General features: G+C 39.4%; 1 protein-coding gene across 1 annotated transcript in view; it reads right to left on the reverse strand.

Annotated features, from left to right (window-relative positions):
• Nucleotides 1-9,483: 9,483 nt before the first annotated feature.
• Nucleotides 9,484-21,756, reverse strand: part of foxo3b (forkhead box O3b) — a 33,402-nt gene continuing 21,129 nt past the window's right edge. Inside the window, exons 2-3 of the mRNA XM_036582315.1 lie at nt 12,931-14,372; nt 9,484-12,006 (exon numbers count right to left, since the gene is read on the reverse strand). Coding sequence (XP_036438208.1) covers nt 12,945-14,372 — 1,428 coding nt within the window. The 3' untranslated portion in view covers nt 9,484-12,006; nt 12,931-12,944. The remainder of the gene's footprint in view (nt 12,007-12,930; nt 14,373-21,756) is intronic.

The raw sequence follows: 21,756 nt of genomic DNA on the forward strand, positions 1-21,756 counted from the left end.
CTAACAGTAATGATGCCCTGAAATTCAGTTTCTCGACTGAAATGGATACTGCAATGTAGGACACACTCAAACAAGCACCAAAGCCAGAAAATTGAAAGTTTTTATTTTATTTTTATTTTATTTTAGTTAAAAAAATAATAATAATTTCCTATTTTATGTCTGTTTTTGAATTCATATGAAAAATATTAATGAATAGGTCATTGGGTGTTGTACGCCCTCTTGCCTTACTTCATGGCTCATAGAAAACAATGGCATTTTTACTTTTGATCTGCTGCTGCTAAAACTGTTTGAAATGTCTGCACTGACTGGTGCAGAGGGGCCAAGGAAACAAACAGTATTTTAAATTACTATTTGTCATTTTCATTACTAGTCGAATTATTTGTAAAGTCTTGGATTTTGACACTTTGTTGTAGGCCTTAATCTATTAATCTTTTTTTTTTTTCACTTTTTTGGCCATATTTCTCTTTTACATGAAAACCAAAAGTGCCATTTGTGACCATTTTTAGAGAAAAATTTTGGTGGCCAAATGTTGATGCATCCCTGCAATCAAGTTTGCAATAAAGTAAATGAACCCATGCTACATTAGTATTGTTACTCCATGCAAATAGAATGTCTTACAGACCTGATATAGACCTCTTTTACACATGGTCACTTCATGCGTCTTGGGTATCAGGATTATATTTGGATAAGGCCAACCCACATAAAAATCCAGGCGTAAATGCACTCAAGATGCATTTAAAACATATACAAATCCGATTGCTCAGACCACTTCAGGAGGTGGTCTAAGACGCATTTCAGCCACATTATAACGGTGTAAACGCATCTTTCTCTCTTAAAGACACATGCGACAACCAAAATCCCTCCCAGTACACCCAAAACTCCTGCCCATGCAGGATACTGGGCGCATGATCCATGTCTGCGATGAAGATAATAATGGAGGACGCACATGGTTGTTAAGTCAAAACAAAATGCGAAACAAAAATTGATTTCAGTCCAACTACTTTGAGACACAGTTTACTACCAAGTGTAAAAGCATGTGCCTGAAATCTTATCAGGATACAGTGCAGATACTAGTCACATGAGGTGACCAGGTGTAAACGAGATCATTGTTTTGATTGGACTGTTATGCTTCTCTTTTGCTTATCTTAAAATGACAAACACAACACAATGATATAAACATTAATCAGACAGAAACCGAATTTTCATAAAGGAAGCCTACTACTTGCTTAGTTATTATGTATTTGAACTTTTCTTTCATAACAATTTGAAGCACACAGCACATGACCTACATGGCAGTTAACTAAAGTATTGTTTTCTATCGATACCACAAAAACTGAAAATCAGTACTGTTGTGTGACACTAAGTGTGACGATAGTAGGATATTTTTAGGCCATCATATGTACATTTACTAGAAATACTTCAGGTGCAAGAATATCAGTGTTAGAATTGTCTTAGCTATTAGAGAAGATCTTCAAAGTGCTGCTGCTTCGCTGATTTATAATTTAGTATGTCTCAAAACTTTTGGGACACTCATCTCCAGGCTTTTACCAGTGAGACACTGCACTTCCAGGAAAACATTGATGTGCCAGTGCTCCTGTGTAATTAATCCCACCTCATCCTGCTTATCGGAATGTAAACAGGTGAGGCAGCAGGGTATCATGGTGGAATTTGACATGGTTCCGCTGTGTAGATACTCAGTTATTTTGTCTCCTCAGGACACTCTCACCAACACCTGAGTCTGATGTGTAGTCCACCATGTACATACACATGGCCTCCATTTATATCATGCACAAGAACACATACACAAACATGCAGCCTGTTTTTCAGATTGATTCCCGTACAAGTCTTGAATGCTTTCGGGTCCCTCTACTCTAAGGGGCCGTGTACCATGGCACGGTTAACAGTCATCAGAGCTTGCATGATGCATTAGGTGTTGCATACGTCAAGAAGTGATACACCAACAGTACTGAAGACATATGAGCATAAACGTAAAGGAATAGTTGGGCAAAAAATGTGATTTACAACTTTGGTGTCTCAATTTTGTTTCTTTAGAACTGGAGCTGTTAGGCTAACGGTGCTAACAAGCACTGGAAGTCAGTAGTCACCTAAATTATTTCCATAAATGCATACCAAAATCTTAATATATTTGCACTGATAGGTTACATGAACCCATTTAAAAAAGGTCAAATTTAGTAAATTGACATGGTTAGACCTTATTTACACATTTAAGCTAAATCAGAACTTCGTAATTATCTGCATAACATTCTTCTTTCCATCACTATTCCGTCTTCAGACTCTGAGAGGCTGGAGCGCAGGGACGTTTTGTCACTATGGAGGTATGTAGTGTTAACACAGTAATACCTAAGGCATGCCTGCTGTAAGAGAATAAGAAGAGTTACGTTATCACGTATCGATAAAACTACTAAAATGAGGTGTTTTCGTTTTTGTAAAAACAGAACAAAGAAATCTATGGGTAGTCTGGTGCATTACCACCGATTTCCTACTGATGTAGACACATGAAAACTGTAGTGTTTAGCAATGAACCACAAACTAGCAAGAGAAACACTCGGTTAGGTTACCATGCAGAATCTCTGTGTATGTGGTGATCATTTCTCATCTGTCTATTACAAGGAACGCTTCCAGTGTGATATTCTAAAATCTGCAGCTTCAAAGAAGGGAAGCCAAGATAAGCACTGTTTACTTTTTCTCCATCTTTGGTAGGTTAGAGGTGGGTTTGGGAGTCACTAGTGGGTCCAGCATCCAACTGAAGCATTTCTTTGTGTATATTCACGTTCAGACATATATGGTCCTGGCTCAGTTGTGCAGATGTCATAATCTGACATTGTATTGATTTTCTAAATACACTTGCTTAGCTTCTGTAAAAGCATTACCTTTTGGTGCATCTGTGTTGTGAATTCCCTCAGTTCTATTTTTGGTCCAGTTCTAAACTAAAGAAGTGAAATCTGCGCCTCAGACATGTCTTGGCTGGTTGACTGCATTTGGGGTAAGTGGAAAATCATGTAAACTAGATTTTTGCCAAACTGTTCTTTTACCCTTCTGGGCCAGTAAGGCATTTTACTATGATACACATAAGTACACACGAGTGAAATTTTAAGATATTAAGGTAGTAATTTTAAGAATTCATTTGGTAATTTGGTATTTTATCATGCGTAAGGTTGGTTGTGCATAAACCTATGAAGTTAAAAAATTTGTTTTTAATGTGCTCCTGCTCTTGTTATATTGCTCTGTACTATACACCAATATATATTTGGTGGCCAAATTTTTCTACTTTAGTTTGTCATTGGTACTACAAGGCTAATGAAAGCTTATACTCTACCAGCAATGTGCAAACATTGTTCAAGTGTATGAATTAGTGAAGCTGGGCCTACAGTACACTATTTTGATCTTGATTTTAACCCTGATTTGCCTCTTCCAACAAATTTTTACAATTGGAAGTGGTTTTCCAGGTGGAGAGCTTAATCGGAAGCGACGGCCTATGTGGAAGATCTAGTAGTGTGAGTGAGGAAATGTGGAACACAGGCAAATGAGAGCCTTTCTAATGTTTACAACGAATGGACCTAGATGTATGGTCTGTTTACAATTTCAAGTCATCTGCCAGTTTGTAGAGATTTGTCCAGCTTTCACTGTAGTTTCTCAACCACAAATTCTTCCATAGTTTCTGTTTTTGGTATGTTTTTTGTGTGTGCCAAAAAAAACAACAACAAAAAAACAGGTCACCAAATTTTTGTGGATTTTTGTGATTCTCTGTAAATTTGATTTTTAGCCAAACCATCACTTTAATAAATTTACTAATTGAAGTTCTTCTCAATACATGGAATTGTGCATAATTGTAGTTATGTAAGAGGTACAACATGTAAAAAAAAAAGATAAGGATGATAACAGGCTCTAAAATAGATAATGAGTCCAAACATACTCCTAACCACTGTTAGGGCTATCAAAAAAAAAAGTTTCAGGTTTTTTCTGAAACCATTCCAGTCTTCCAGGAAAAGTACGGAACTGCTTATTGTCCCTACACACACTGAGAGGAAAATGGTTAGGACAGAACACCATGTATTGTCTAGTGCATGCTATGTCTGGCTGATAAGTAGATAAAGAGGATGAAGTTTCAGTGAACTTTTGCCATTAGCTCATTAATCCTTGTGAACGTGGCTTAGATTTTAGATTTTTAGGAAAGACCACTTTATGTTGAAAACGAGACAGTGATGCTCAGCTTTTGTGTCTGTTCTTCTCCTCTTCATCTTTCTCCGCCCAGCCTCTGTCTCTCTCTGACAGATGATTTATGCATGTGAGCTGGGCTTCCATTATTGTTGATTAGCAGGGTCCCTTAAGGACCATGTATATGCTCACTTTTCTCTGTTCAGTTCTTTGTACACACACACACATCTATGTCCTGGTGTGAGTCTGTGTTTCTGTTGTTCTGAGAGTGACTAGTATCTGTAAGATACATCTGTAACAATGACAGAGCTGCATGTGTGTTTGATGTTGCAGTGTGTGCATATATATTTGAGAGAGAGGGGGCTGGGCACATATGTGGTGTCGGATGATCATTATGGAGCTGGTAAATCATTTCTTGCCCCATTTTGCCTTTCTTAGATTGGTGTCAGCAGTCACCAAAGGGGAAAAATTATTTACGACAGCTCGATTCTCCTACCAGGCAGGGTTGAAAGAAATATATTAATGAATGGGAGAAGGTGAGTTAGAGGGGAGAACCTTATCTATGGCTGTTTAAGTTGTAGCTGTAAATTCTCCTTCATTCTCCAAAATAATTCACATTTTCTTTGTTGTGTGTGAGGGTATGAATATATTACGGCTGCAATGTATATTGTTCCTTAATCATTACTGCAACATCAACCTTCATGATACTATAATTGCAATATGAAAATGAATGTTTTATTGTGTGCTGTAGGCATCCTGACTAATCATCTATATTCTTTGAGTGTTTAGATGAATCATTCAACAAACAAATGATTTTGATAAAAAATAATTCAGGCCACATCAAGGATTCAGAAATGTGTTTCCAGTTGCCTTTAGGTAAATTCACCATTTTCATTGAATATGAATATGCCATTCTCGTGAATCGCAGGGACACGTGTTTTAAGTTGGGACTGCTGAAATTTTAATTGGCATATATGTGATGTGATAGATGACATCATGCAAAATGATTCATTTTTTTTTTTTTTGCTACAAAAAAAACAACAAAATGTGTCATACAGTGCTATAATGTGGCAGGAAATGGAAATATATACAGATAACTGACAGACATAATCATTCTGCTGTCTTGTTCTAGACAAACTTTATGCTTTTTTAGTGGTGACCAATCAGATTGTTGAAATGTGGCTTGGTAACCGATTATGTCACGCCCACTCTAACACAGTTCAGTGCTGATATGCACACTGAGCAGGAGATATAACAGTTGATAATACATTATTATTACGTTACATTTTTTTTTCAAGTTTAACAGTAATATTAGGCTGCTTTGGGCCTCATAGCTAGCCTATAACTCTGAATAAACTTTCTCTCTTTGAACCTCAATCTGCGTGTTAGCAACATGCCCCCATAGTGGCCAGCTGTTTTGGGCTCCCTGTAATGAAAATACAGTTCGTTTAAACAGCAGGGCTACTGCAGATTTTAAAAAATATAAAAATACTAGCTCCACTCTGAAACAAGCACACATGGGTTTTTCTACTCTCAAATTACTATAAAATTCAGAATGTTTTATTGTTATTGTTATTGAAATCAAGGGGTGCTGCTGCACTCTCAGCACCCCTCACTTCCTGCGTTCCTGGGCTGTACGATTAATCATTTTTACATTAAAATTGCTGTTTGAAAGAGTGCAGATTTCATATTGCAAGAGTTGTAGGCTTAATTATACCCTATGTTCAAAGTTGTCTTACCAGGTTTACATGGAGAAATTTAACATAATAATGCAAAGCAGCTAATTTAATCCATATCATGCAACCCTAACTAGACAATTAAACTACTACTTTAATTCCACCTCTAAACACACCCTATTCATTAGTAGGGTGATAATTCACTTCAGGAACCGTGGGGGTAATTTGTCTGGGTATTTGTTCCCCCTTTTTAGGGTTTTAAACATTGCAATGTCACTCCTGTCCTATATTGTTCAGCCCTAGAATATTTTATTGGTGACAGCAACATGACTTTGACTTTGTCCACTTCAAAAAATGACATCTTGGCAAGTGAAACATATCTACAGATAAATTGTACAGTCTTATACAATTCTTACAACAATCTTAAAATGAGAAATGTTAAATTGTCCGCTAGATTCTAGATGAATTTACTTTCACAGAGACTGTTATAGCTTCTCAGACATAACCATTTTTGAAACTACATACTGACGAAAGACAGGATTGCTGTGACAGTACTACACTGAATGTTGCAAGCAAGATGTTTAATAACTGAATCAGTTGCATAAAATAACTGAAGGCGCAAATCAGAGAGAAGTGCAAGATTTTTTACAGTACAGAAGGTTGGTGTGCGTGGGTTGATGTCAGGCAGAGTGCATAAAAACTTTAATTCCTCTTGAAGTCTCTCTCTCTCCCTCTCTCTCTCTCTCTCTCTCTCTCTCTCACATTTTCTCTCTCCCACCTACAAAAATACACCCAAACTTTAGTGCTTTTTATTATCATTAGATTGCTTCTGAAACAGAGTAAGAGTTTTTGTCCTTTCATTCCTAGTGTCTTAATTCACACTTTTTTCTAACTCCTTTTTTCTTCCGTTGTTCTTCACCCTTTCCTCTTTTTAAATCCTCCGGCAAAGTGAGAGGGTGTCACAAGCAACACCACTGTAAGGTGTCGATGTGTTCAACTCTACATGGCTTTCATCTTTTCATCTAGAGAGAGTGAGGGAGACGTGTTGTAGGATTACATCAGTGTGCCAGTTTTATTGCATAATTTTTCTGTAGTTTGCTTTGAAATTGCCATTGATGTGATCTTTTGTGTAGTAGCTTATAGCTCAGGTAAAATCTCTTCTTATCTTTGATAAAAGGCAGTCAGAAAGAAAAAAAGAAGATGCTAAAGAAACATTAGATTTGGATTAATTGTGTCACTGCCTTCACCTAGTGAAGGAGTGTCCACGTGTTTGCCTTTGTGCACATGTGCCCTCTGTAATAAAGCTTAATGGTGTTTCCAGTAACAGAACTATGGGTGCAGTCCCTCACACTGCTGAGAGACAGATCGTATTCTACTGCCTAATGGACACTAGAGCTACAGTGAACCTGAGATCACACGCCTCTGTCTCTGTCTCTTTCTCTGGGTCACACAAAGCCTCCTTTCAGCAATGACATCACCACTCTGCAGCCTAGTTCTCAAATCTCCCGTGTCACCGATCCTTCCTTGCACAGCTTCAACCAATCAGACTAAAGTAAGGGCAGCGATGACGATGCTTGAATGGTTACAGAGGTCAAGACACATGAACAACACACACACGCACTCAGTACACATACACATTCATCACATCATAAAGGTCATTCACTCCTAGAGTTTGCTTATCACACTTCACAGTATGTGTAGCTACACTGGCACACTGTTATTACCTCTGTACATACAGCACAGCATACTGCAGCTAATCCTTATATCCCAATGGTTAATCAAATTATGTTGTTTTGTTTGACTGCTTAAGTGTAGGGCAATCGAATAATTTAATTTCTAATTTAATTTCAAGACCAATTGTCGCCTCAAATTGCGAGAGTTTCGCAAGATGTGCCAAATCATCTCCAATGAGTCCTGTGCACTAAGCTTTTGTGCACTAAAGATACATATTTTTTTTTAGATCATTTTGCTGTTGGCTTTGATAGTTGAGATTTTACATTCGTTCTCTTTTGAGCCAGTAATTTATTTGTTTGTTTATTTTTACTGTGGTTCTTCTTGTTTCTCATTTATACAGTGATTCAGATTGTACTTGAAGGAAACACTTGAAGGAAAATTATAAATGAATTCCAAGAAGTTTATAAAAAGATAATTATGTAGCTTTGAGACAGTTTTAAAAAATTGGATCAATATTATTCATTGGTACTTCTGAAAAGCCATTTAAGAAGTAGTGTCATAGTGGTTCTAAAAGTGCTCACCAATCTTTTAACTTGCTGACGACTGTTGTCAGGAGTATGCTTCCAAACCTTAAACACACACACACTCTTTTTCCTCAGTATTGGCACAACAAAGATTGCCCTTGGAGTTATGTAAGAACTGTTGACCTTTGGCCAGGGTATGTGTGTATGCATACATGTGTGTGTGTGTGTGTGTGTGTGTGTGGGTGGGCATGTTTGGGTGTGGGAAGAGAAGGTGAATTCCAGGCATTGCTTATGGCTCTTATGATGCTTTTAGAGATTGGCCGAGCCACATTCAAAGCTGTTACAAAATACTGATTATAAAACAGGTAGCTCCTAAAATGTCCTAAAATGTGATTGACTGAGCAGTGTTTGAAGTATCAGCACCTCACAACATTTGAATTCTGTACTAATGTGCCACGTCAGTGAAAACCATTGTGCTGTGAATGGACGGTTATGTTTCTGATGAACCACCAATCGTTTTGATAGAATAAGAGCTTGATATTGTTTAAACTGAGGGGCTGTCAACTTTTGGGCTTTTAATGTAAGTATTGACTGAATGAGTCCCTGTATAACTGCAAAATAAAAAGAGAGAACATGTTACTTGAATGTCTTGCACGCTTCAAATTGGTTAGATCCAAGTTCAGTACTATAAACACTAGTGGGGGAAAGAAACGTGTGGCACTATTAGCTTGACGCTACCACAACAAAATAAATTGCCTTGCGTGCTAGTGGAAATTAGCATGGTGGTAATTTGGTGACCTATATTGTGATGTATTATATAACAGAGAAGTAAAACGTTCATGTAATGACTGTAACAATGATGAGAGACTAAAAGATCTTGTCCTCCTTCAGCGGTCTGTGGTTGTTTGGCAACAATAACATAGGCAAAACTAACTACATTTCTTGGTGTAAAAATGTTATATTGTAATTATTATTTGTAACTATTTCTATTATATTTATATTATTCATAAATAAATACATTTGGGATATGTTGGAGTGACATTTGATCCAGAACAAATCCAGTATCAAGACCTGACTTCAGTAATGGATGAATAGATGTCTACAGACTTTTATGACTACTCCCCTCAACTAAATTATATGACAATGTGCCAAGCTAGCTATTAAAAACTCATGGAATAATATTTGACTGTTATGCCTGCTTTGCATCAACTGTGAGGAAATCACTGTAACTGTAATCACAACCTCTAGTGACTTAATGCTTTAATCTACTGCAATGGTCGCTAACCCTTCTGGAAATCTGTATTCTGGGTTACTTTTAGATCAACATGCCTGATTCAGCTACTCAGTCTTCATTTTGCTTTCTTGATGACACAAACACTTGAAGATATGTTAATTATGGCTAGTGATTTGTAAAATATCATGATTCATACACGTTCAGCTCAACAAGCTTTATTTACATGCGCACCATTTCTTATACAAACTAGATTACAATTCAAAATGGAATACACAGGAAGAAAATACCCACTAACATCAAGAAGAGAAGCCATTACTACAGGATCAAGAGGTCAAGGGGCCAAGATAATGGGTGGGAGACATAGAAAGAGGCTATAGATGGGGGGAAAAAAGATTAGAATAGTGGTACTCATATTGCTGATTCTCAGCATGGGTATATAACACCTTTGATTTATGAGGATATGAAAGCTGGGTTGCAATAGTGAGACAAGCACTCTTGCCTCATTTCTATTGAAAATATTGAGGTGGTCTATAAATTATTAGGGTGTTTTTCTGCGGAGAAAGAGGGGAAGAAGGGAGGCATGCAAGGCTAGCTTGAATAATAAAGGGTCATAAAAATATGGATTGTTTTGGGGTATTCTAGGTGTCTCTAAGTGCTGTTGTCCTCTATGAAGGATTTCCCAAACAATATGTCAGTTACTCCTTGCATTATGAGATGTCAGCTTTTTCTGTGGGTTTGACCATACTCCATGAGATCATTACTGGGTGTGTGTCTGTTTATTAGAAGATTATGAACTGAGCAGCAAAGTTAGGGTGCGGGATCATGCTGTAAACCCCTGATGGCACTGTAAGATTGTATTGCCAGCCATGCACACACTATCCATTCCCACAACACTTATGCAGCATTCAGCCTCTAGCTTGTACGCTTAGAGGCTACTCTGGCTTCAAAGCTACTAATGAAGGAAGTTTCTGAATATTTTACAGTCTGGGATTGAAAGAGACCTCCCTATGAGTGGTCCAGACCCCTTTAACAAGTAGGCCCATACTATTCTCATCAAAACATCAACCTTCAAAAAATAACTGGTACTGCATCATCACAACATTACATGAATTTAAGCAGGATGTATACATATATACGCGTTTCACACAATGCATATGCACAGTTACATGCATACATGGATGTACGCAGTGGAGGGTAACTCCTGAGGGAGAAAGACGGTTTTACACAATTTTGATATTAGGTGAGCTTTCTGAAACAAACAAAGAAAAAAATCTCAATGGAGAGGCAAAACCACAATCCCTGGCCCCAACCCCTCTCTGGAAAAAAGAAAAAAACAGCAACAAAATTATTTCCTGTTGTTTCATACTCTTGCCTTGTTGTTGCACGATGTATAAATGTTCACATACCGCAACACTTTTTTTTATCTTACAAACAAATTGTACAACCAGGTTGCAGTTGTAGATCTCAATGGGGGCCCTGATGTTGTCATGGTGACCCCTTTCACCCCTGAGCCATGGTGATGTAGTTTGCATATAGAGACAGGTAGTCCCTAAATTCAACTCTGTATGTTTTCTCTTAATTTTGGCTACCAGCATCTCCTAAATGTTCAAGTAATTTGGCAAATATACAAAAGATAGCTTATTGTTTTTGCTCAGTAAAGATGGCTTCCAGAGGGAAGGCCTACCCACCACTGAATGCTGCCATATGCTAATTGCTAATGCTAACTGTTAATGCTCTGTCCTTCAAGCCTTGTAAACACACATGGCCTCAATCAAGGACAAGGCTCAACACTGATTATTTAGCACCCAGTATGGCATGGAAATGTTCACAATCCAAGTTTTATTCATTAATTTGGCTACATTTATATGCCAAAGATCCCACATTGCTTTGCTGGCTAAAAAGCATTCTTCCACCAGCTGAGCTCTCATTTTAGAAGCATGGACAAGAAATCCAGAACTTATTACCTTTTCTTTCTTCTTTTTATAGTTACATACAGTACACACAAACAAAAGTAATTTGTCCTATTATATTGTGCTACAATAAGGTTTTACTTCAGTATTGGTGTTAGGTTACTACTTTAAATTTGAGAGTGATTATGCTGCTAACAATATTCAAAATGTAGACAGAACCTGAAGTGCACCAATTCAAGATATTACTCCACCTGAGTGTTAGTTTTGAAATTTGCAAGGTTATGGGGTATAAAGATTAATGTGATTTTGTCTTCTTATTTTTTGACCATTTTGATTAATAATTATACTGTGAGTGCTTGGAGGATGACACTATTGACCAAGCATGTGACAATTAACAAGAAAAGAAGTGGTAGAAAGTATTGAATACAGAGTAAGAAACTAGTTTTTGACAGATACAACTCATTTTTTCAAATTCTGTCTTGACTCATTACTTTTCATCCATCCAAAACACATTTTGTAGCTAGACAAAGTTTTGTTTTACTGTGGTAAAACAATTTCATCACTGATTGAAGTTTTCTTCTTTGCCTGTAGGGGATCTGTAAGCTGGCTGGTACTTCTATGTGGGTCTTTGCAGTCATTCTTTCATGATGGTGTGTTTGCTGGACTGAAGGTAAGATTCTCCAGAGTTGTAGTCTGTAAACAGGCATATGATCCAGTGCTTGTTTGTGCTGATGGCAGGCTTGGCAATGGAGGGCGAGAGTCTGTGTTGGATGGAATTTTGTTCGTGTATTTTTTGCACTGCAGTTCTGGGCCTGGATTGAAGTAAGAGAAGAGAGTTAGCCTTGTTGGTATCTCTTTTTGGAATGGGGTATTGTTCAAAAACAAGTAGTTTGCTTTCGTTGGGTGTCTGGTTTAACATGTTTATAGTATGAATAAATACCTCTCATTTTTACATTTTTGCTAACTGTTCTGTTGGGTAGAAGTGGATATCTGATGGGTGTGCATGTTTTTAGTGCTAATAAATTTACTTTATTACATCCCTATTTCCAGTCTACACCCCCTATTACACAAAGCTTTTTGCATACTTCAATACTACAACATATTTAGCTAGTAATGGCCTGTCAGTCAGGTAAAGTTGTAGGACAGCTTGTAGGATAGCTGACCTAAATGAAGCCCTACATTAAAAGAAAAAAATGTAATAAGCCATTCTTCCCACCAACTGTGTGGACTTAATCGCTCTGACATTACTGGGAATTAACTCAGCAATAAGATGCAACCATCTCCAGTTTTGCCACTGGGGAGCCCAGCTAAGTGTTTTGATACTGTTGCATCACTATTTTAATGGCCACAACACAAAACAGCTATAAGTAACACTATTTTCTTTATGCTGAGTGAAGTAAAGAAAATGGTAAGCGGAACAGTGTAGATATAAAACTTGATATTGGATATTTGATTTTCATAAAACAAAATGTGCTACTGCAAACAAGAAAGGCTAACATCCAAAGGGTTACTGAGAAACTGTTTTACTTGCATTTGAGTTTCATCCTTAGGTGGAAAGTCCGTTGTGCCTCTTGAAACAGTACCTTAGACATTTTACATGGAGTATGATAATTACTAATAAAATGCACATGATGGTCCTCTATGCTACCTAGTATCTTCCTCTGAATGAATGCATAAGTAACTAATTTTACATATTATGAAATGAGTAAACACATGTGGTTAGCAGTAGAACTCACCTTTGTGACAACTCTCAGCCAGGCACCCAGCTTTGACTGGACTGCTTTGTCCCATTGAAGTTGCCAACAGGGTTGAGGTTGACTGCATTTTGCACCAAAGCATCAAAGTTAAAATCCAGTCCATCAGAATCCATCAGGTCTGAGCGGATTATGGAATCCACGTCACAGTCGAGACTCCCGTTGAAAATGTCTAAGTCCAAGTCTGAAGGAAAGCGATCTGTCCCTGAAGAGAGACCAATCCCCATTCCACTGCCTCCATTCAGCCCAGAGTAAAGAGAAGTCTCACTCAGCAGCATGGACTGCTGCTGAAGATGCTGCTTGGCAGAGGCTATGTTATTAGCATCATTGGCCAGGCTTGGGAGGCTGTTTTTGGGGAGTGAGTGCAACAAGCCCTGGGTGCTGGAACGTTGATGGTGTCGGTTGTTCTGGAGAAGGCTGTTCTGACCTTTGAGTCCAGAACTAAACGATGACATCATGGGATCGTTGGGCAGCATGAGGCCATTGCGGAGGCGGGAGTTCTGAGAAGTGACAGCTGCGCTGGTTTGTGATATAAGTGGGTCAGACTGTGTCATCATGACATCACTGTGGCTGTGGGAGCCTAGTGAGTCTGAGTTCAGCAGCTCCTGAAGTGTAGCATTCCCAAAGTGAGAAATGCTTGAGAATGATGCTTGCTTGTTCTCCTGGATGGTCTGCATGGGTGTCTGGCGTAGTCCTGTGCTGGAGGGCCCAAAAATGGAATTACCAAATCCTCCGCCGTTACTCCCTCCACTTGGTGAAGAAGAAGAGGAGCTTGGAGATGAATTGCTGCTTCCAAAACTGAAAGCAGAACCCCCTTGACCAACCTGTGCTGATTGAGCAAGAGTTATGTTGTCCAACAGATCGTCCATGAGGTTATCAGTAAGACCATCATTGAGATTCATGGTGCCTAGTCGTGGAAGCTCAGCTGGGCATGGTTTGGAGTTTGAGGAGGATGAAGAGGGAGGAGAGAGGCTGCTAGGACTGGAGTAGAGCATTGGGGAGAGAGGTGGAACCTCATCATCTGGAACTTCATCTAACTCTGGGTTGGCCAGGATGGGTGACAGACGGCCACTTATTGTGCTAGCATTGGAGTTAGTTCGTGAACGAAAGTCAGTCCAACAAGAATCTAGTTCATCACTGCTGCGTGATGTTGGACTTCCTGGCCACTTGGATAACCCTCCTGTGGACACATTCTCTAGTGAGCCCTCCTGGGTAGCCTGTAATGCTGCCTTCTTCTTAGCTGCACGTCCTCGGGCACTCTTGGTGTACTTGTTTCCATTGTCCATGGAGACAGCACGACGACGTGGTGCCTTGCCTCCTCGCCCCCCTTCAGGATTTATCATCCACCAGGAGCTCTTTCCAGTTCCTTCGTTCTGAACACGGACAAAACGGCTATGCAGGGACAAGTTGTGCCGGATGGAATTCTGTCCCAAAAGAGAAAACACAGAAAATAGACGATTATTGATTTTCCAATGAGAGGATGGTAGGCATACATTAAATACATGCATTTTTAACCAAAAGTCTCATTCCTTTGGCTTAACTAGTTAGGTCAGCGCTAATCAGTTAAACAACTAAGTTTTTCACTGCCATTACATGTGCAGGATGTTTATGGACAACATTTTTTGGCATTTAAAAAGACTTACCTTGAGACCTAACTAAATTTGTTATGCATATAATAAAGCTGGAATTGCAAACCTTCATTTTTCTATTGTCCATTTTGTCATCAGTCATTGGCTTTGTGCTCATCAGTTACACATCATAGACACACATACACACACCCAATGGAGTTAGGACACAATACATAGAATTAGAACCCAATGATGGTGTTATGCAAGTCGGCTTTGTTATAAGCAGACACAGAGAAGCATGAGTCATGCATCCCATTGATGTAACACACAAGAGATGGAAATAATGTCTAATACACAGCGGGAGGCAAAAACTGAGCCACAGGTACTTTTGAATAGTATTCAATGGGAAGCCTGGACAAAATAGATGCCTTTGTGTCTTCAGCCTGCAGTAAGATCACAAGAACTACACAGGGTATTCGGCAGGAAGGCTAGGCAGAAATGTATATAGTGTTTCATTAGTATAAAGAGTGAGACAACTGACAAAATGTGGATAGAGTAATGTGATTTCATACGTAGGCAGTGTTAACCTCTCAATAAAAAAATGCAGCACAAAGCTCATTATATCTTGGATCCAACAGGCCTGCACACACACTCACACATACAGTGAGAAAACACCCTCCCACACAGTACATGTATGGGGACGTGATGGATTCTTGAAGTTCGTGCACACACAATATTCTTATTGAGAGAAGTATATCAACTGCTTATGAAATCAACATGACGCCATTTTTGCAATAGCTGATTTTTTTGTTTGAACTCTCACTGTCTTTTTTTGTCTTTTAAATGGCATACTATGATAAATAATGTATAACATGACCAGTGACATGATTTAATAACATAAAAAAAACTCAATTTTGATTTCAGGCTGACTTTAAAGCCTCTGATGGACAGTTGAAGCAAGGTCTTCATGTATTATTGGTGCCTAGATTAGCTACTTTTCCATGCATGACCTTATTCCACATGTGAGCCAAGATGAACAACGATACCACGAATAGTGGTGTTTACCCAGCAAAGTCTCTCTGGAAATATGACATAATGTTTGTGCATATTCGAGTACGTGTGTGGGTGTGAGTGTGTGTGTGTGTATGCACATGTGCCTGGAGAAGGAGAGGTCGGAGGGAGGGAAAGACTAAAATCTCAATGGAGACCCATGTTGTGAATGAAGTCATTAAGGTTTATTCTCTCTTGCTGTCTCTGCTTGGCAGCTGAAAACACATTCAGTTCTAGAGAGGTTTAATGCTTGTCTCCGTCATTCTCCCATTCGCTCATAATTATATCCACCCACCCCACCTTCTGTCATGTTTTTCCCCCTTCTGCCAATACTCAAGCTCTTAGCATGCCAAGTGTTCTGGGCAAGAGTAAACCTTGAATGAGTACTAGTGTTGCACCGCGCAAATACTTCCACCTAAACACAGTATTGGATACAGATACTGATACCTATGACCGATACCATGAAGCAATTTTTGAGGCGCACACGTGCTGCGGCATATGTGTGCCAATAGACGGAACTTAACAACACTTTGGGGATCTGGGTTCAGTAAAAATGCTCATGGCAGAATTTGTAACACCAACATTTCATGGAAAGGCAGTAGTAGTGGGTGATGCACCAGTTGGATTCTTCCAAGGCTATAGGTTTCACTGATATGGCATAAATACACTGGGAGCCCCTTACCACAACAGCTGGGCCATTTCTATTAGTGATCACTCATCTGCTGCTGTGTAATCAGTTGGTTCAGTTATCGAGGGAGTGAACATGACGTGAACAGGAAAGACGTGAACTGCCAGTCTCTTGAGGTAATAATAGCCTTTAGTCTTGATTTAGCCTTTACTGTAGAAGCCCGCTAGCTGGGCCTGTGTGTCCACTAGCCCTGCCTGCGGTATGCCTCCATCAGTCAGCTGTGTCTCGCAACGGCCAGGTCTCATGGCCCTTTGTTTTAACAATGCCAATGCCACACACATGCCTATTGCTGCTGTTGTAATAAAAACATTTATCTCCAAAATGGTGTCTGGGTTTTTATGACACTGAAGCAAATGTGGGCATAAACACAGTGATACCTTGCGAGTTTAAACCTAGTCTTTGTGAAATAAAAGAACATAATAAAAGCGCAGTGTCTTCCTATGGTTTGCATGAATTAAATCAATAATGTAATGATGGGTTTTTAAACCACCAGTAAATGAGTTTGCACTGTCACTGGGGGCTGTCACCACAGTAACTCAGTTAACCGTTACAAGGCACAGAGCTAGAAACAGGATTTTATTCCAAGTAGTTTTGGACCATTCTTGCATAATGTAAATGGCAGTCATTTTCGAACAGTGTAAAAAAAAAAAAAAAACTTAAAAAAAAATGACAGAGACAAATATATGTTTATCCCTTTTAGTATTCATCCTCGTATTCTGTATTCATCTCTGTTTTAATTAATGCTGTGTGTGTGCGTGTGCATGTGTGCGTGTGTGTATTGCGTGTGAGGGCTGTTAACTGCGCGCCCAGCTGCACACTGAATCTCTCTGGAACACAGAGGCCTTTTTGTCCGTCAGCAACATGTGGTAACAATCCATCAATGTCAGCAGCCACGAAGTACATCTATAACTTTACTCTCATTCTTTTTCTGCATGAGAGACGTGTGGAGGAGTGAGTGTTGTATAAAATGTGGTGTGAAGGTATGATCTGTAGATGTGAATACAGTGTAGCTGCCTGTGTAGCTCAAATTATTGCCTTGTTATATGGCCTGCATCTAGATAAAGAATGTCACTGATTTGTCGAAAAGTTTACCAGAAACCAAACCACATCCACCCTGCAACCAACCTTCTGAGTCACCCTAAACCAAACTTGGCTCTAACTTCAACACAGTAACATCTGCTAGAGGAGTAATGATGCACTGTGACACCGTGATGCTGCAATGCAAACTATGACAGTGTGCATCAGAGACGTAACAATGCATTGTGGAGAATGGACATTCCATTAATTATGCCATCTACGATCAGCACCAGTCAAAGTCACTTCAGCACTCCTCTTGCCTGCCAGCTGTAGTGTCATTGGAAAGTTGTGCAACAGCATTATTTTTCTTTATACAAATTATGTTTAAAATGTCATGAGAATACTGAATCGTGAACCCAGTGTTGCAAATCAAATCGTGGACTGAGCATATCCTTACAGCCCTAATATTTGCAAGTATCAGCTATGTATGTTCACTGCATGTCCAAAGAGGCCACAAGGCTAAAAGCAAATGCTAAATCTCACACTAGAATATGACATAGTCCTGTGAACTCACTCCCTCAGTGGTCAAACAGCCAGAGCTCAGGAGAGAGGCAGGGCTCTAGAGAGTGTCAAGGCCAGTCCACAAACTAACTCATGACTGCTGATGCTCACCATCTACGATGACTTTTATGCAGCTGATTGGACAGTTTTAGTGACCTGACTGTTTCCCTTGCCTAATAGACCAGCCTATGTTACAGCATTCTGACTGTTCTCAGCTGGGATTATTATGAAAGGAAAGTTTTGTGTAGTGAAAAGTCTAGTGTAAGCAAAGCTAGGGAATGAAGTTTTTTTTTAGAATGTGTTTTTTTATTAAGTAAAAGTAAATATGTTTCAGAAATATTACTGAGGTGTTTCTTAAAATTTCCAAAAGTTTCCTTGGATATAGTTGTATGGTCCACTCTGAAAATGACATATCAACAGTCAGAAATCAGCTGCCTTAATTTACTTTACTGAAAGAACCTAATCACAGTCAGTGATGGAAAAACCCTACCTCCCCATGTGTGCATGTGTGAGTGTGTGTATATTTGCCATGGTCTGTTTGTGTGTGCATGTGTTCCCTGGAGGCAGCTAATCCTCTCTTAGCCTCTCAGTAGAATTCACATACGTCATAACAACGAAACACCAAACACACCAAATGTATGTCTGTACACAATCATGAATTAAGTTTCTCTCTTCTCTTCTTAAACAGTCACACTCACTCAGGGCGCAGACTTGTTTCAGTCGGGCCCGGGTCATTTTATGTGCATGGGTTTGGCAGAAGAACTATTCACCACAGTGAACTTTCTGTGAAATACAGAGAGGGAGGCGCAGTGTTCTGTCGGTGTGTGTGTGTGTGTGTGTGTGTGCGCGTGTGCACACATGTATGCTGTTAAATTTCCAGGAATAATTCTTGGGACTTGTTTCTCAGTATGCCCAGACTTTATAGTTCTCTGAGCATTTGATTTAAGTGTGTGTGTTTGAGCTTGTAAGTGACCAAAGAGAAAAGAAAATACACATTAGCGCGGAAATTTTGTGGGTGTGTTTGGAGAGACAGCAGAAGGATAAGGAGAGCAGAGGAAGGAATGGAATGGAGAGAAAGTGAGAGATAGAGTTAGCTTAGGAGAGAGCAAGTTAAAGACACAGAGAGATAGTTCTTAGGGTGAGAGACAGAGAGAAACAAAGGGAGAGAGAAGGAGAAAGGGAGACAGTGTTAGCATGGGAGAGAGCAAGTTAAAGACAGGGAGAAATGGAAAGAGATGAGAGTGAGAGAGAGAGAGTTAAGGTGGAAGAGCAATAAAGGGGGAGAGACAGAAGCAGTTAGTATGAGAGAGAGTTGGGGGAAGGAGCAAATTAAAGAGGGAGAGAGAAAGAGATAGTCAGTGTGGGAGAGGAACCTAAAGACAAGGAGAGATGGAGACAGGAAGAGAGAGAGAGATTTAGGAAGAGATAGAGAAATTAGGGTGGGAGAGAGCAAGTTAAAGAGAGAGAGTGAGTTAGTGAGGGAGAGATTTAGGGAGAGAGAGCAGAGCAGACCATTGACACGTAGGAGGCAGTTTATAAATAAACTCAGACTAGGCGCTGATGCTGCAACGGAGAGAAGAGTTATTTATACACACAATACACACACCCCACACAAAAACGCTTAGACCCACAAATACACACTTGCTGAAAACACAAAACATGCTGTTGTACATTCTCTCTCTCTCTTTCTCTTTCCCTCCCTCCCTGTCTCCCCCTCTCTCTTCTTCTCTCTATCTACCTATCCCTCTATCCCCATTCCCAGCTGCCGTAGCTGGAGTGTAGGAGAGAACATTCCATTCCATTCTACCAAATGTGAGTTTTCCGGCCAGCACGGGCGTCTCTTCGTGCTAGCGTGCGTACTTCTTGGTAAGGCGTGTGTGTGGATGTGCATACATATGTGGCTGTGATCGTGTGGTCACACTAAAAACAAGGACTGAATTACAATAGAGAAGAAGGCCCCAGTTTTGTTTAGGAGCACCTCACCTCTGTCTCTCTCTGATTTCTTTCCTTCAATTTCCTTCAAAGAAAATTCTAAACCTTCTCCATTGTGCAGGAATTATGCAATTATGCATGTTAGGCCATCACACAAAAGCAAACTTGAATATCTTCATATCTCTAAAATGAAAACTTCATAGGAGAAGCAAAAAGCAAAAAGACATTCTTAATATATGTACATTAATGTACATAATGTAGACTTTACTTCATACCATTGCAATTGGTCCATTCATCATAAAATGCTTAGCCAATGTAAATGACAGCTGTGGTTTTCAAATGGAATAAAAAAAAAAGTTTTTGATATGTCAGTGACAATATGAAGCTAGATAGTAATGTCTGCAGTGGTAATAATCTGAGAAAAGTCCCTTGATCCTAGATTTTTATGTGCTCAGTATTCTCCTAAAGATTGCTCAGTACAGCTGTGAGTGTGAGTGTGCGTGCGTTGCATAATGGACCACGCTGAAAGACTGCCTTGTTTACCCGAGACTTCAGAACCAAGGGGGTGGCGGCCCTCCCAGCCCTCCCCCTTTAGCCAATCACAGCGCTTGAACAGAGGCACGCTCACCAGTTGCTTAGGTGACCCTGTAGTGGGTCAGAGTTCTGGCCTGTCAAACTGTTATATCACTCATGCACACATGCATGCACTAATACAAACACATGCACACATAATTTCCTCTCTCATTGCAGCATTTAACAGGTGCTTTCAACATTGGAAACACATACTCATCCTCTCGTCATACACATTTGAGATGTCTCCATCCAAATCAGTGAACTGCTATTAGTATTTAATACATAATACATTTAATTTGTTAATCAGGTAACTGTAGCAGCACTTCTAGTGTAGCATAAGAATAAGCAAGGACAGATTTATCAATGTCCCTGGTACAGTTTGTTCCGTAGCTGAGAACTTTGTCTTGTGCCAGAGAACCGCATGTCCTCTTGAGTGAGCCAGTGTAAACACTCACACACGCACACACACACTGAACTAGTCAACAAAAAACTATGAAGTGAAGCACAAAAAGAAGAAAGAGAGACTAAAAGAAAAAAATGAGGTTTTCAGGTTTTGTAGGCAGCAAATCCCTTTCATGTGCTTCCTTATTAGTGTATTTATTTATTTTGTCCATTTGCTTTGTTTGTCTGTAGTTTTCATGTCTAGAGACTATAAATTATATATTAAGCACGACAACAAAATGCTGAAGGTTTGAATGTGTTAAAATTTCAAAGAAATGTGTCTGCACCATAAAAATACAAATAAGATATTTTAAAAAGTATTAGATCATAATATTTAGACTGTGCAGAGCTGGTTTGCTTGGTTAGTTAGGATTTCAGTGTCACAATATATAGATATAATTTATAAATTAAATTTGTTTCCCCTTCCATTCCCTTTATTTTTTCCCTTCTTCACCCGAACTGTTGATGAGAAATGTTTAGAAAGCAGTAGAGTTTTTCAGGAATCTGTCTAACCAATCCAATGGGGGAGACGCCCTCTTCCCCCTAATCAGGAAGTGCTAAATGGGCCCTTCCTGTCAAGGGCTGATGGATGACCAAGTTAGGGCTGACCACATCTAATGCTAAGAAGTTTAGCATGACGGACAAATCAGGCTGTTCAGGCTGTCAAGAATTAAAATAATAAGAAAAAAGACACAGAGTGGTAGACTTGGCTTAGAGCCCAAAATGCAAGATATATGAGCTTTATTACTTGTGTAAACACAATTCGCATAGACACACAGGCATAATTTTGTCATACAAACTTTGCCCTTTGCGCAGTCCATGTCCTGCTTGCCTGTCCTATTGCCCATCACTCCATTTTAGCATATTTCTATGAATGGATACCCAGCTCCAAGAAGTGGATACCCTGTACCGTCCTACTTAGTTGAAACCGATATCACAGCGACACTTCTAAGCAGACCTTTGACAAGACAGATACGC

The sequence above is a fragment of the Colossoma macropomum genome, unplaced genomic scaffold, assembly GCF_904425465.1.
Source record: "Colossoma macropomum unplaced genomic scaffold, Colossoma_macropomum, whole genome shotgun sequence".
NCBI classification, from domain to species: domain Eukaryota; kingdom Metazoa; phylum Chordata; class Actinopteri; order Characiformes; family Serrasalmidae; genus Colossoma; species Colossoma macropomum.